The 17,185-nt window shown below is 39.1% G+C and overlaps 1 protein-coding gene across 2 annotated transcripts; it reads left to right on the forward strand.

Annotated features, from left to right (window-relative positions):
* LOC110408430 (protein-glutamine gamma-glutamyltransferase 6-like) lies at positions 1,884 to 17,185 on the forward strand. Of its 2 annotated transcripts, XM_021417090.1 has the most exons (14): positions 1,884 to 1,956; positions 2,923 to 2,992; positions 4,930 to 5,103; positions 6,025 to 6,264; positions 8,002 to 8,120; positions 8,739 to 8,867; positions 8,979 to 9,159; positions 9,374 to 9,509; positions 11,205 to 11,308; positions 11,387 to 11,629; positions 12,911 to 13,228; positions 14,135 to 14,298; positions 15,219 to 15,343; positions 16,328 to 17,185. In XM_021417090.1, exons 2-14 carry the CDS (start codon positions 2,986 to 2,988, stop codon positions 16,476 to 16,478), a joined length of 2,091 nt encoding a protein of 696 aa, XP_021272765.1. In that variant the 5' UTR covers positions 1,884 to 1,956; positions 2,923 to 2,985; the 3' UTR covers positions 16,479 to 17,185. The 2 variants fall into 2 exon arrangements, with proteins under 2 accessions (XP_021272765.1, XP_021272764.1); XM_021417089.1 differs by lacking the exon at positions 1,884 to 1,956 and having other exon boundaries at positions 2,902 to 2,992.

Raw genomic sequence — 17,185 nt, forward strand, 5'->3', positions numbered from 1 at the left:
GCACTCACTGATACTCTCTGGGAATCAAAGGGAGAGTAATCTTAGGTTAGGGGGTATTTTAACTTGGGAAAAATTAGAATTTTTCACTATAGTTTCCGTGTTAGGAAGCCACCTCTATCAGCAAATAATGTATTAAATACAGATTTCTGTTACTATTGAGGTCATGTTCAGTACATCTTAGTCGAACCCTTAATGGTATATAGGTGCAGAGTACAAGCATGGAAAAACTAGTGTGAAAGAATGCATGCAGATTTGTTTGGATGTTGTGAGGACCAAAAATGGTAGCAAAAAGGCATGTCTTAATAAAAGGTGCCTTAGCCTTCATTTAAAAATTGTATAATTAACCTAGCTATTGAATTCCACCATCTTGAATTCCTGTTGCTAAACAGTATGTGTAACAGTAGATGTTCTTTCAATGCAACTCTATCTGGCAGGTGACTAAGTAGTTTTATGGGGAAGCAGAAGCTAAAAGCGAGATTCCAGGAACAAGTGAGCTAGGTGTAGCCCATTGAGTGATTTGCTTTATGGCTGATAATTATGCAACAGTAAGTCAATCTCTGACTGAAAAATGATCTGTGTAGATGAAATGAATGAGAAGTCACGCTACTGCTCTATTGTACTTCGGACTGCAGAACCCCAATTGTCCCTGTACCCTGCAAAAGTACTTGAGCGAACTAGCAGCCATCTACTTTTCTAGAGCCAGACACATAACACCAATACAACACCATACTGGCTATATAATGATACTGCTATAGAGAAGTTGTACAAGCAGCCCACAGATTTTCTCCTGATGTTCCTCAAAGCTTGCAAGAGCCAAGAGCTCTCATCACATAGACCAAATGATGGAAGTTCAAGCTCAAAGACAGACTTTGACCTAGCATTTCAACTTCTTTTTAAATGAGTGAAAACAACCAGACTCAGCTGAAATCAAGTGAATTGCACTAGCAAAAATAACAGAATCTGGTGAACTACACCTCAAGGGGGATTAAAGAAAGGCAACACCCTTCCCCTGCAATACTTCACATGTGCATAAAGTTAACACATCTAATTAAATGTGTGCCTACACATTTAATAGGATATCCTGTGGGATACAGGCTCATAGATAGAATTCTGCAACATTTTTGTGGAAGTTATGCCAACCTCTTTTAGTAAAGACTGGCAACAATAAGAGTTTAAGGTGCAATATGGCTACTCTGAGGTCACGATAGTGCCATACTCAAATAACAAATTATTAAGAAGGCAAGAAAAATGTAAGTTTAGGTTTAGACTGGAAAGTTGGAAAACTGAACAGCGATTTCAAGGCCATGAAACTAGGGAAAAGAAGGAATAAAATATTCTGACCATTGTGGATGATAGGTGGGTGGAACTGAGCTAAGAAAAACACCTGTGACACTATTAAGTCATTAGTCACATGGAACCATGACCGCTGCATTCCAAAGGGATTACAAAAGTGGCTGCTAATGCTTTGGTGTGGTGAAGGTGTCAACTGTCAGGTACTGGTTTAGGATATAGGCCACTATGAAAGTTTAGGGTGGCTTGGTGAACACCACAAGGGGTACGTCACACAGAGGTAAAGGAGGTGGATGCAGCCGAGACAGAAAAAGTGGTCTGAATTTTAATTGCTTATGTGAGTAGCAAGGAAGAAGAAAGGAACTAGTCATGCTCCACGGGGAGCAGTGTGAAGCGTCTGAAGCAATCACAGTAAGTACTGAACACCTGAACTTAAGAACTGGTTGATGCGGTTCATCACTAGGACTGTGTGTGAAGATCAGGTAACATCAGAGGCTTGTGGCTCTTATGGTTTCCAAGGACTATGAATTAAGGAGAAGAGAAAAAGACTAACTAAAGCAGCTCTGAAAAGCAATCAAATCCATTCAAGGAGACTCCTGGAACAAGTTCTGAGAGCCTGAACATCCCAGGAACTTCCAAGAAGAGGAAGGACCTCTGAATTATAATGTAAGTGAAAATATACACAGTCATAGCAGATATAGCACTGCCAAGTATGAAAAGCTTTAGTGTTTTTCTTTCACGACAGGACAGGCATGAAGGCCATATAAGTACTCTCTTGGCTTTGATAGCATGAAAACTAAGTTTCACAAAAAGATGTGAAAACACAATATATATATTTTTTTGATCTTAGAAAAAGAATAGATCTTAATTTCTGCTTATTTTCTATTTTTCTTGTCATTTTAAAATTTAGATTAATTTCTTCTTTTTTTTTTTTTAAAGTCTTTACTGAGCACTAAAACATGATCAGTAGAGATGAGGACTTTAACATGATAACTATTTGTCCCCAGAAAAATGTCATTTCATTACCTGCACACTTTTAAAGTAAATTTTAAAGTTTGCATATGGTTGATAATTTGGGTTCTGTGTTTGTGGGTGGTTTTTTTTTTTTTTTTTTGGAAAGAAAATTTCTGTTTGATAATATGGAGCTGGCTAACAAAACAAGTAGACAGATATTTGTTCCCAGTGGGAATCGATCATTTCACTTAAGTCAGGGCAGGGGGCAAGGTCTGAGGTAAACAAAACCAGAAGTCACATTAACCAACCTGGAAGTTAAGTCATCAGGAAATGCCTCTTTTCCTTCATATGGTTTGTATGTCCGACCACACTCCCTGTTTCCTCATCCCTGAAGATAACTTATCCATGGCACACCCATTATTCTTTGTAGGAAGTTCTACTCGTCTTGGAATTCAGGAGAATGCATTTCCTCTGAGTAAATAATTTTGGTATCTCCTCCCGTAATTACACCCACATCGTACAGGAACATTGGCATTAGGCATACTTATATTATAGCAACTAATTAATTCATTTGACAAGTCTACATGTATTAATAACAACTGCTAAGTACCTATTCCTTTTCTTGACTTTCAGCTGACAGTACGCAAAGATTGCTGGGTTTCTTCGTTTTTTGAACAGTGCGAACTGGACTTCCTTGAAGAAATAAGTAGAAGGTGTATGCAATTCACATAAGCAGAGGGAATGGCAGGTGAGTTTGTGTGTCAGTTGCTTCCCTTCAGCAGGTTCTTCACTCAGGAGTGGTTACTTATGATACATGCCCAGAAGAAGTCTTCATTTCTTATCTGGAGGAAATTTCATATTGTCTTTTGTTCTTGCATTTGATTTTCAATGTCTTATTGTCATCACCAGAACTGTTTGAAAATTCTTTTCTGCTTAACAGAAGATGTTTTTGGAGGAAAAAAAAGAAATTCCCATCACTTCAAAGGGATCACACCTATCTAAACCCTTTATTTTTAAAATGCTTTTTCAAAAACATTATACTTTATTTTGTGTTATTTTGTATGAAGGAAATTTCTGTAATCCAACATAATTGAGCTGCAGTCATGAACTCTATAGACGGGAATTCAAAGGAGCCTTAAAACCCTATCAAAGGAGAATAGTAATGACAATATCTCTGCTATGTACTGACCAAGATCAATGTTTAAAATAATGATTGGTGATCTGGACTATTGGAAAGCAAGTCTATCTCTTGTTCAGTTGTGAAAGACAAGTTTTCAAGTCAGTTTTTAAAATGTTGCTTTACTGAGAAAATAGCCTAATGCAGTTGACATTGTCCCAGAAATGTGTGATATTGTTTCTTTCAGTTCATCAATGCTTATTCACATTACTTCTCTGTGATTTTGGACTACAGAGAAAATACTCCTCTTTCTTGAATTTAATTATAGCACTTTTTTGACAGATTAAGGTAGATTTTGCTTTTAATCTTTCTTCAAGTTTGTACGTAAATCGTATTTTAAGATGCAGCTATATTATTTCAGATCTGACTTAGTACTTTGTTGCTCTGCTATATGGTATGAGACAGAATTGGAAGCTTGTCTGAAGATCTCAACCATAATACGGCATTGTGCCACAGGCCTTAATCCATTCTTTCCCACTTTGAGCATTGCAATGAAGCATGAGCAAGAGAAGGGAAAACATTCCTGCTAGGAGAATCATATACATACTTGCTTTTATGCTAGCATAGTATATATATGTGCATGATCATATATGCTTATGTACGTAATGCACATATTCATTAAGCATATATGCTTCAATGCTAGTATAGCATTTAAGGTGGCAAACACTATTTTGTGGATTTTATACAATAGACAACGATAACAGTATGCGTGAAGGGGGACACTTGTTATCAAAGAACTCCAAGCACACTGGCAGTCATCAGAATTACTCTAGGACATGAAGGCAAAACCTGCTAGAACAGTAATCCCAACTGTCCAATTGTAATTTTGGACAGTGCTAAATTTAGCCAGATGACTTTATTTGTCAAAAGATTCAATGTACCATAGAATCATTTGAGTTGGAAGGAATCTTGAAAGGCCATCTGGTCCAACCACCTGCAATGAACAGGGACACCCACAGCTTCATCAGGAGCTCAGACACCCTCCAGCCTGACCCTGAGTGTCTCCAGGGATGGGTCATTCACCACCTCTCTGGGCAACAAATATATCCTGTTCATTCATGAAAGACAGATCATCTCTCACTATGTATCTTTCCATACTCTAGGCCAGATGGCACCAGAATGTAAGCAGAAGTAAGACATCCTAAAAGACATTTCTGGAAACTTAAAACATATATGTTGAATATTGTAGAGTGGCTAGTAGCCATTTACTTGTTGCTGACTTTGAAATGACAGTGATTTGCCTCCATAAATTTTTCAGTGGTAAAACAGCAGCTTGTACCATACAGGAAGTATTTATGATCTTGGTGTATGATTGCCCAGTAACAAAATACAAGCACAATTTTTCTGTTATTAGCCACTAGACTTCATCAGTTCAGTTGACCATCTGCTTTTTATCTGTCCTTCCTCCAGTACAAGATAACTGCTCTCACCAATCTCATCATTCTACTAGGCAGGAAATGAGTTCTTCTCATGCTGTCAGCTTCTTAATATTTTCTCTTATTTTACAGAGCTGAAACCAACGCATATTAGCTGGCAGCCTTCAGTAAATGCAAGTGCACACCATACTGATAGATATGCCAACACTGAGCTGACCGTGAGGCGTGGACAACCCTTCACTATTACCTTGTACTTTAACAGACAAAAGCACCCTGGAGAGAGCCTAGCCTTTGTCACTGAAATAGGTAATGCTCCCTTAGACTACTCCACACTGTCACACAGCTGTAAGCACTATTCCTTCTAGCTTACCCTTATTATCATAGAATGGCTTAGGTTGCAGGGGACTTTAAAGATCATCCAGTTCCAACTCCCTGCCATGAGCTGGTTGCCACCTACCAGATCAGGGACCAGGGCCCCATCCAACCCGGCCTTGAATGCCTCCAGAGAGTTTTAAGCCATTCCCCCTTATCCTATCACTATCAGACCATGTGAACATTGGTCCCCTTCTTGCTTGAAAGCTCCCTTCGTGTACTGGAGGGCCACAATGAGGTTTCCCTGGAGCCTTCTCCAAGCTAAACAAGCCAAACTCCTTCAGCCTGTCCTCATAGGAGTGGGCCTCCTCTGGACCCTCTTTAGCAGCTCCATATCCCTCCTGTACTGGGGTCCCTAGGCCTGGATGCAGTACTGCAGATGGGGCCTCATGAGGGCAGAGGAGATGGGGACAATCCCCTCCCTGGTCACTGCCAGCCCTCTGTTCATGCAGCCCAGGACACTGTTGGCCTTCCAGGCTGCAAGTGCACACTGCTGGCTGATGTCCAGCTTTTCATTCACCAGGACCCCCAAGTCCTTCTCCTCAGGGCTGCTCTCAATTAGTTCTACTCCATCTGTGTGCATATCTGGGTTTGCCTCAACCCAAGTGCAACAACTTGCACTTGGTCTTGTTATAAACCTCATTAGATTATCATGTGCCTAGTTTTTTAATGTGTCCAGGTCCCTCTGGATGGCACTTCTCCCTTCTATCTTGCCAACTTATTATTAAGTGTAGACATGCAATTTTTCTTCATGCATTTCTAACACTTCTCCCCTCACAACGTTCCTCTTATGTGTGATGTTAATATTCAAACAATCCTCTAGAATGTAAACAAATTGCCTCTTCTTTCTGGCAGGACCATCCCCCTCAGAATCTCATCGTACAAGGGCTGTATTTAACCTCTCTGAGGTGGGAGCAAGTGGCTGGAGTGCTGTCCAGGGACCCAGTGAGTCTGGATACATGACCTTTATAATATCTAGCCCAGCTAATGCTGTCATTGGACGATACAATCTCATCCTCCAGGTAAACTCAGGAAACAACACCTATTCCAGATTCCTGGGGCAGTTCGTGATTCTTTTCAATCCTTGGTGCCCAGGTAGGTACTGATGACTTTTCTCTTGAATGTAACTGATCTATTTTCTTGCTCCCTCAAGCTGTCTTTCTCTGGGTTGCTAGCTACCCCAGCTATGCATTCACAGATCTGGTTTCACTCCATTTAAAATGCACCATCTTCCCTCACCTTTTTAATGAAATGTACTCTATGGGATGACATTATAGACTCTGTCTTCAGGACTAAGCAGATTACATATTCTGTAGATGAGGGCTGACAGACTCTCATTTGTGCATGTACATTTCAGAAAATAAAGCAAGCATACAGTAATGCCCTTTACTTACACCAAAATCAAAGCAATATTGCTCTTGTACAGATTATCTGCAAAGATAATAGCTCAACTATCCCTATAAAAACTGATAGAGGACTAATGTGAAGAAGATTGCTACTTCCCATATCTTCATCATGGGTTGAAAAGGGCCTTCTCTTGCTGCTCCCATTTTTAATCTCTGCAGCCTCAGCATATTGCAGAAGAAATGCAAATTCCTAACTCAGGTTTGTCAAATATATGACAGAAACCTAGATTAGCATTAAACTATATCACTCCAAGGTTAAGGGAGCTTGTAAGACAAGAGAAATTGTTGCCAAATGGTAAAGTAAGCTATATCCTTATAATTTAAAACAAATAACTTTGCAGAAAAACCCTTCAGATTTATCTGACTGTGCAATGACCACTGCTAAACAAAAGGGAGTATCCTTCAAGTAGGATGTGGCTCAGTAAGGTGCTGCTCCAGAGAGACAGGAACAGATTCAGTTTGAGGGTACACTACCACTACAGGAAGTGTCATAGTAAAAGGGAAATAGGAAAACTATGTTCTCTGCAAAGGATAAATGACAGAGAATATACGTAAATACGTTTCCACACAAAAGCTTAGTCATTTACCTGGAAAAGACAGGAATTAATTCATACACTGTAATACCAGTAAATAAATACTTAAAACATTCGGGTCTTCAGCTGAAAATCACGTAGAATATGAAAGTATCTACAGGTCAAAGGATGAGAACTACAATCAAATGTCCCTGAAAAGACAAATGCAATCTTAAACTGGGTAAGAGGAAACACCATCTCAGATGTACCAATACTAATATCACAGCACAAGAAGCTAATGTGACCTCATTTGAACCTAAAGGTCTGTGGGAAGCTAATGTTTCTGCGGCAGCTACATACAGTGCCATATACTGGGGCAACCAGTGAGTAGCAATGCAATCTAAAAGAACGGTTCAGCAGGCTCTCCTAATAACATTCTGGTAGTTGTTTGGATCAGACAAGTAGAGATCTTCATTTAAGATTTCTAAATCAAGATGAACACAACTGAAAAATAACAAAAAATATCATCTGTGTGATTATTTTCAAATGTCTTTTCTACTTCTAACTACTCCAATAAAGGAGAAAATTCCAGTGAGCCAGCCTGGGCTTTTCCCATCTTCCTCACGAAATTACAACATAAAGACAGGCAACATTTGTATAATATAAAAAGAATACACTAGAATTGAGGAAAACAGTCACAGTAATAGTGTTTTTTTTTCCCTCCCCCCACCAGGACATTTACAATAACAAGGAATTTTCACTGAACTGCACATGTCCAGGGAGTTATAACACAGAGATGTGACTTTCCAAATAGTAAAGCTAATTTCCCACTTTAGGTAAAGATGAAAATGTTTTTCAAAGGTTGCTAGTTTTCCCACCTTTAAGTGTAAAAGCATATCCAACTTGGTTTTCAGGTGATGATGTCTACATAGCTAATGAAAATGAGAGACAGGAATACGTTCTAAATGAAAATGGAATTATCTTTGTGGGCAACGCAAAGTACATTGAAGCAAGAGGATGGTACTATGGACAGGTAAGCTGTAGAAAGTTCATTTGTCTCCAGTATCATTTTAACTTACCCTTGTTTGCCTTTTTGATAGGTAATATATATTTATATGAAAACTGGACAAATCTGGCTGGCTCTGCTTGTGGTGTGCTCACTGTATGCCTAGCATGATTTTGATTTAAGAGCTTAGCACAGCATTGCAGCTAGGACTGACTTCTACAAGTACTGTGAGCTCCAAATACAACTACAGGGCTTATCTGTGAGCAGAGCATCCACAGCACAAATGAAAATATACTCATGAGTCTCCAAGACACCCACTGTTTTTAATGAAGTTATAACGGGTTAGAAATGATGTTGACATAATTCCAGGGAACCCAGTAACTGCAGACAGAACAAACTTGTTAGTTTTAATTTTACAGAAGTCAGTTCTTCTGATGGACAAAGACACTATGCCAGGCTTAGGGTCTGTTTAGGTATACTTTGCTTTAGCCAATATTGTAGTGTGAATTGCACGCTACTGTCTTTATGCCTCACTGTCCCAATAATCTTTGGTCTGGAATACCTCAGAAAGGAGGAACTGCAGTAGAATTTGCTCTAATCACATTAGTGTAACTATTTCCTTAAATTTCTCCTATCTGATCACAGTTTCAAGACCACCTTCTAAACATCTGTCTCACCATGCTTGATCTGAGTCTATACTATCGTCAGGATCCAGCTATTGATGTATCTCGAAGAGGAGATCCGAAATATGTGGGCCGAGTCATCAGTTCTATGGTAAGAAATGGACAACTTACTCTACACAAAAGCAGAATGCATTAGTTACCCTATATATGGTATATTACTCACAACTGACTTTGCCCATTCCGTCCATTGGCTTATTTTCAGATCAATGGAAATGATAATGATAATGGTGTTCTCCTGGGAAAGTGGCAAGGAAGTTTCCATTCACATGAGAATCCATCCAGATGGGATGGCAGCGTAGTAATCCTCCAGAAATGGCGTCAGGATAACTACAAGCCCGTTCAATACGGCCAGTGCTGGGTGTTTGCAGGTGTGATGTGTACAGGTAAGCTTTGAGGGTAAAGGACTCTAGTGAAACAGAGGCACTTTGTGACCTGTGGTTTTGTCAAAACTACAAAGCAGTTAATTCTATAAGAGGAACAGTGGTTTGAAGGCATCCTGAAGAATCACAAAATATTTGGATAACTTTTTATCTCAGACACTTTATTACCATCTATTACAAAAGACTGCTTTCTTTTTCTTTTTTTAATATATTTCAGTTCTGAGGTGCTTGGGGATTCCAACTCGTTTGGTTTCAAATTTTAACTCTGCCCATGATGTGGATAGAAACCTCAGCATCGATAAGTACTATGACAGCTCCGGAAAAAGTCTTAATATCAGCAAGGATTCCACATGGTAAATATAAGATTTTGCACCTCACAACCAGTTAGAATGTCATGTAAAACCATATTTCATTGTTTTGGGGTAACGTTTACTTCAAACAAACAAAAAAACAGTTTTTTTTTTTGCAGTCCCAGACTTCAAACTGATTGCAACTTTCTTAAAAATGTGAAATGCTTCCACTGACAATGTACCAGATTCAAAGTCTCTTACTTATTAACTCTTAACCAGCCTGTTCCTGATCATGCAACTCTGTACCTTCCATGTTCTTAACTAGTTTACTGCTACAACTTTCATCACACATTCAAAGCCCCTGTTTCTCAGCTTGGAATGTCATCCTCCTTACGGACATGAGAGCCTTTCCAAAAAGACTTCCAGCATTCCTTTAGCTAGCCCTTCCCTTTGCGAGAGCAGAAGAAGAGAGAACAATCCCAATACAATTTGCAGGTGGAAGAAAATACAATTATCAGGAGTAGTAAACATGGATTCAGCAAGGGGAAATCATGCTTGACCATCTGGTAGCATTCAGTGATATCATGAATGCTTTGATAAATGAGCAGAGAGGAGGGGATGTTGTCTATCTTGACTTCAGCAAGGCTTTTGACACTGTCTCCCAGAACATCCTTCTAGGTAAGCTTAGGAAGTCTGAAATGGATGAGTGGACACTGAGGTGGATTGAGAACTGGCTGACTGGCAGATATCAGAAGATTGTGATCAATGGTGCTGAATCTACTTGAAGGCCTGTAGCTAGGAATACTCCCCATGGGTTGGTACTGAGTCTGGTCTTGTTCAACATATTCTCTGATGACCTGGATGAAGAGACAGAGTGTGCTCTCAGCAAGTTTACTGATGATACAAAGCTGAGAGGAGCAGCTGACACAGCAGAAGGTTGTGCTGCCATTCAGCAAGACCTGGACAGTTTGGAGAATTAGATTAGAGAATTGGAGGAATGTTATGAGGTTCAACATGGGCAAGTGTAGGGTCCTACACCTAGGGCATAATAACTGCACGCATCAGTACAGGCTGAGGACTGACCAGCTGGAAGAGAGTTCTGCAGAGAAGGACCCAGATGTCCTGGTGGACACAAGGTTGACCATGAGCCAGCAGTGTGCCCTTGTGGCCAAGAAGGCCAATGCTATCCCTCCAGATATCATTAGAAAGGGCAGGTCAAGGCAGGTTCTCCTCCTCATTGTAATTTCTAGTTCAGAAAGTCCTTAACTTTCTGACTGCTAGAAACCAGGAGCATACATCAGAGGAAGGATCACTCTAATCACGTGGTGTTCCTAGCTTTTTTTCTAAACATTTCCTGCTGCACACTACTATAGATGAACAATTAGACTTTATAAACAATGTATTTGAGTATAGCTGTCTCAAATTTATTTTAAACTTGTAGCTCTCACATCTGAAGGTTACTGAGCCCAATCCCCAAACATTGCCCATATCCAAGGCCTAAATTTTTCCTATCACTCCCAAAGTAAGCTGTTGAGTTTTGTATTCTCATTGCTGCTGCTTTCTTCTTATTACAGAGGCCCACACCTCAACAGCAGGCAGTAAATCTACACTTGGAAAAAAAGCAGTGGGCTGCTGTAAACAGACAACTTATGTCATGTCTTAAATAATCTTTGAAAAACAATTCCCTACACCTTTCAGTTTGGGAGCCTAGGTCCCCCTATATTACTATGCTTTCTAGACACTGTTCTCTGTCTCTAGGGATTATCATGTCTGGAATGAAAGCTGGTTCATTCGCCCAGACCTGGGAGCACGATACAATGGATGGCAGGTTTTAGATGCAACTCCACAGGAACAAAGCAGAGGTAACAGTGTAATGACTTAACATTCCTTCTTCAATTGAGCTTGATTAATCAAGTTTGACATTTTTTTTCATGCCTTAGGATTATTCCAGTGTGGCCCTGCATCTGTCATAGCCATCAAAGAAGGTGATGTAGACCTGGATTACGACACATTATTTGTGTATACAGAGGTGAATGCTGACTGCAACAGATGGATTGTATACAATGATGGAACTAAGAAAAGAGTTTATTGTGATACTGAAATAATTGGCAGGTTTATCAGCACCAAAGCCGTTGGCAGCAATTCCCGTGTGGATATCACTTCTAACTACAAATATCCAGAAGGTAAAGGAAGAATTTGTTATTACAATTTATCTCTTTCTGAACTCCTGGTGGCAGGATGAGCAGTCTGTTTATCTTGGGTATTTCTCATATTCCTTCAGAAAATATTTCTGTTGTCAGACTACTTTCCTAATACAGCAAGTATTATATTTTTGTTTTTGTGTACTTCCTAGCATCCTTACTATAACAGACACAAAATATACTTTAGTCTCTCAGACAAAATTACAAAGTGAAATATATACAGAAAAAGAGAGCTCTATGTTTTACTAGCAGAGGCAGACAAATCCAAATTTTCATAAGAAGTCTTAAGACTGAGTCCATCATGCATCACCAACTGTGCACTTGACTGTAGTATGGGAAGTTACAGATTAGTAAATAGTAGCTTTCTCATTTGCCTGGCAGAGAGTTGAGGACAACCATCAAGTCTCTAACCAAATACCTTTAAACCAGTCTTCTAATGCTAGACATTTATCATATGACCACACTCAGTTTCTCTCAAAGAAACTCTTCTCTACTGTGTCCATACCAACTCATCATCTTTTCCTTTTGAAGATCCCGTTTTACCCTGCTCCCAAGAGTGGTGACTCAGCCTTCCTGCCTGACTGACTTGTTCACCAAACTATGCTCTCGTGTGCTTCTACTTTGACATCCAGCCATCAGCTAACTAGTTGTTGTTGTGTGTTTGCACTCTCTGTAGACTCAGTCTCCACAGTATTGGATTCTGAAAACAAAACAGTTGGGAAACAAGAAAGGTAGTGTCATTCACCTGTGCTTAAGAAAAGATCAATAGTTAAAAACCACTTAACCATATGTTCGCAGGAATATTTCTAGTTATACATCTTCCCTGAAAAATTAGGTATTTTCATAAGAGTTAAGGCTTGCCATTCAGAATCAGTGGCCGTATTTCAGTACTTCTCTCCTCAAGGTTTTAGTGCAACCACATTTAATACAGAAGCTGGTTATCATCTGATTAGCAGCAACACTTATCACACTACTGTATTTTCTGATCAAAGAAAAAAGAAGTCTTGCATACAAAAAAAAAACCACCCAAAAATGCATGACATTTCATTTAAGTGACTTATTCACCTTATTACAATATGTTTATTACTTTCACGTGAAAAACCTGAATAAAAGACTATTAAAAATATGAGGAACTTCTAGGTATTTCATATTTCTAGGCGATACAGAGCTGAGACCCTTTGTCATTCTGATAGCTGTTACATAGAGGAGGTGCTATTGGCAAAAAAAAAAGTATGAAATTACTTGGATCTCTTGTTTAACTAGGCTCTTCTGAGGAAAGAAGAGTTTACAAAAAGGCCTTGGCCAAGATATTTGGATCACACATCGCAGAAGGACACACTGCTTCCCCACATGAAAGACCTTCAGAAGCAATGAGAAACCCTGGGATCTCTGGGAAGTTCAAGCTGGCTGAACCTCCAGTGTTTGGCAAAGACATTAACCTCATCTTAATTCTCAATAACCTGTCCTCTGACCACAAGACTGTGAAAGTGGACATCAGTGCATCAAGTGTCCTGTACACAAGGAGAGCAGTGGCAGAGATCCTGAAAGCAAACACCTCTGTTGATCTTGGTTCTAAGCAAGGTAACTTTTAATAACCCCAAGGAGCTCTTCTAGGGCTCTTTTTAGCCTTTAAAATGACCTGAAGGCAAATGGAAGGAAGAAACATCAATATAATGTCTATATCAGCCTTATAGTACATTGACTTATTCCATCTCCCAGTAGCATTGTTTATGACTAGATTTTACAATATATTTTTCCCTTTAAAAACTTTCACTAGTTCAACCAGGAACCGAAAGTCTCATGAGTTCTTACACAGAAGGCTACATCTATATTAGAGTGCCAGAAACAATACATAGACGTCCATGTTCATTGCAGGGCAGTTGGACTAGACAACCTTTTAGGGTCCCTCCCAACTCAAACAATTCTATGATATATGTGCCTGTGATCATTACCATATGTACAGGAACACATCTTACTCTATTAAGAAATAAAGAAGCCTGCTGTATAGAGATCTTTTTCATCTCCAGGGGCTGTAAAGATGAACAATTCCACCCCCCTCCCATACACAGCAGAAAAGTAGTGGGACTAAGAAAACAAGTAGCTGACCAGAATGCTTGAAAAAGATCTCTGGAACTTGATCCAAGCTCTCTTCTTGATTTTAAGTAAGTAAAACAAATAGGATATAAGGAGAGAACAAATAGTTATATGCTTAACTAGTAAAAACTCACAGGGACAGGAATTCAGTGAAATGCAGATAAGATTGTGTTTCAGGCCAAAATCCTCCATTCCAAATTGTAAGGGTCAAATGAGCTATTTAAAGCAGAAAAAAGACTCAGCAGTAGAAGGAAATACACAACTGGCCTCACAAGAAAGAAATATACACAGACCCCTGCTGTCTTATATTCTGCTCTCTTTCATAATTTCAAATACTCACTTTTCTTTAGCATTCTTTCAGAATGTAATAGTTCCTACATGTTTGAATTGCAGGGAAACATATCCGGTTAGTGATCCCTTATGCTTATTATGGGAAATACTTGACTACCGACAAAAGGATCCAAGTTACTGCTTTGTGTGAAGTCCTGCACATGCATGGGGTAAAACTGCTGGTGGAGAAGACGATCATTTTAGAGGACACAAACATTATCATTAAGGTAAACAATTCCCTTACTGATATCCTAAATAGACAGAAAGAACTAAAGAGCCTTTCTGAAGCTCAGTACTTAAGATGAGAATTTGAAGATAAAAGCATAAAATTAGACTGCGGTTTCAGCCGTTGCTTTAAAATTCTGCCTGCTTAATCTGAGAAAAAAGTTTTCTCAAAATGGCAGTGTATGAGAGAGACCACTTTGAATCCGCTTTGTTATCGTCCTTCTTTCCTAGTCACATTCCACTGCTTTGATTTTGCAGAAATTGTTTTCATTCTATACCTATTCTAGCTATTGGCAAGTGTTCGGATTGCCTTCAAACAATTTTGCTTTCTCACAGAGTAGACTTAAACCCTGAATTCTAATCTACACCAGGGCTAGTTTACATAATCTTAACATTTCAATCCTAATTAATGCTGTGCCCTGAAAAAAATACAAACTCAAATATCAGACAGATTTAATGATATGCATGCAGATTTTATGATATGTAGTCAGTGCTCTATTTCACTGAAGTGGTATAAAAAAACATTGTATACAGCTCAATAGGAAGAACTTCTTCTCAGAAAGAGCAGTGATGCATTGGCACAGCCTGCCCGGAAGGTGGTGAAGTCACCATCCCTGGGAGTGTTCAAGGAAAGGGTAAACGTGGTACTAAGGGACATGGTTTAGTGGGCAGTATTGGTGGTAGGTGGATGGTTGGACTAGACGATCTTGGAGGTCTTTTCCAACCTTAATGGTTCTACAGCACTACTTAGCTAATCCAAATCCAGCTTCAAGTATTAGGAAAGCATACCAATTGTGTGTTAAATTCCAGTACTCCTATCAATATCTTGTTCATCTTCAAATATAAGAGATGCTCTCCTTACAGTTCAACTGAGACCCTAGAAAACTATAAAAGATGACGGGAAAATGTCTTTGTCATTTAGATTCCTCGCCGGGTTGTAGTGAATAAAGCTGCAACTCTAGAGATCTCCTACGCCAATCCACTCCCTGAACCTGTGGACCGCTGTGTACTCCTGGTGACTCTGATGAATCAACAGGTCAAGATACAGTAAGTGAAAGCTGTTGCATTTACTCAGTGCTTATAACATGACCAATTGCATGATTAGTTTCTCAGTAAGGAAAAAAAATCATGTAAATCTCATTACTGTGAAATAAATATTCTATTTATTAACACAAAAATGCCACCAAATAAATACATACTGAGAATGAATGATTTCTCAATCATGTATTATCTTTCCACCTAGGAACTTCTTCAAGAACTAAAAACTGCTAACATCCTTCTTGGGAAAGCATGTGCACGAAAATTCTTTTGTCTCTCTGATATTTCTTCCACTGCTTGGCTTTTTATCTACAATACCCCCCTAGTACTAAAGAAAGTCTGAACCAGAGTAAACAAATAGGACAGTGTCTTAGCTTCCTTTGTTTCAGCCCCAAAAGAAGTCACTCTGCTCTCCTTTCAAGTAGGAGAAAACTATGCCTTTTTAAAACAAAGAGCAAAATGTTCTATTACATTTTTTTTTTTTACCCCAACCCTTGGACACTTTTTTTTAAATGAATTAACTCAGTGTTGAGTATTTATTTCCTAAAGCTTGTTTATTATAATACAGCCTGACATGCTGCGGCTTTGGAAATGTTTGGACATGATAATACATAAAACATGGAACATAATTTCAGACCATAAGGAAAAAAAAAACCATATTACTGGCAAAATGGATACGAGCCAGGCATCATCAACTGACCTCTAACATCAGTCTTCCTATTCCAAATTTCTGTGTTGACTCTCCAAACTTGTACCCAGTTCTAATGCGGAAGCACGAAGCAGAGATTTAAACCTTCATCATTCTGTTCTAGACTAAATGATTGCGGTACTGTCCTCTCTAACTCTATGCAAAACCCCAAGTAACTCACTGAACATGACGCTGGGTCTTGAGTAACCCATTGGTGTCCTAGCTATCATGCAGCTCTGCTTCTTGGGAATCTCAAGGAAAGACAGTATATGTCTGAATGAAATAATTTTTTGTTTTGTTTTCAGTCTAGCACGACTGGCACCAAGGGAGAGATCAAGAATTTATTTTGAATTCACACCTCGCAGGACTGGGCCCTTACAGCTGCAAGTAGACTTCTCTTGTGACAAATTTTCACATGTTAAGGGCTTTGTAACCATTGCAGTAGCACCTGCATAACACGATGGAGTCAATCTCCTATTTCAGCATTCTCACAACAAGACTTCCTTCTGCAAAGAGGGACAGTGATCATCTCTCATATTGCAATAGAATCAAGTTCCCTGCTTTTACAGCACTTCATTATTTAGTCTCTAACTGTACTTCCTTTTTTCTTTTTGTCAACACATCTAGAGAAATAAATCTCCCTTCCTTGTATAGATAGATTCACTGTTATATCAAATCTGATTGCATTAAGCTTCAGACTTTGACTTTTCCATCAAATAGTTAATGCAATCTCTTCATAATCTCATTCTAGTTGCCAGCAATAAATAAAAGCTATTAAAATAACTGTATTCTTTTGTAATGGAACATACATTATATGGAAACATTATGAGAAATCACAAGATTGAGGAAAGCTCCTTTTCCTGTATTTAACAAGTTTCTTACATTAGTAAGTAGAATGCTTACCCCATTGTGCCGTATCTTGTGACACCTGTGACTTTGTGAAGGGGGAAAAAAGCCAAAGACTATGAAAATAGTCTTCCCATGGCGTGTGTGCACAGGCCTGTAACAGGGCAGACAACTCACATACATATACAACTCAGTAACATGACCAACTCCCAGGCAGCATGAAGCACAGGAAGAGTCTTGCATTAATATAGAAGCTCAGCAACACAAGGTAACTAACATTTTTTGTCCACCTCTGTATGGTCACTAGAGATAAAGAA

This window comes from Numida meleagris, chromosome 19 (genome assembly GCF_002078875.1).
Source record: "Numida meleagris isolate 19003 breed g44 Domestic line chromosome 19, NumMel1.0, whole genome shotgun sequence".
Taxonomy (NCBI): Eukaryota; Metazoa; Chordata; class Aves; order Galliformes; family Numididae; genus Numida; species Numida meleagris.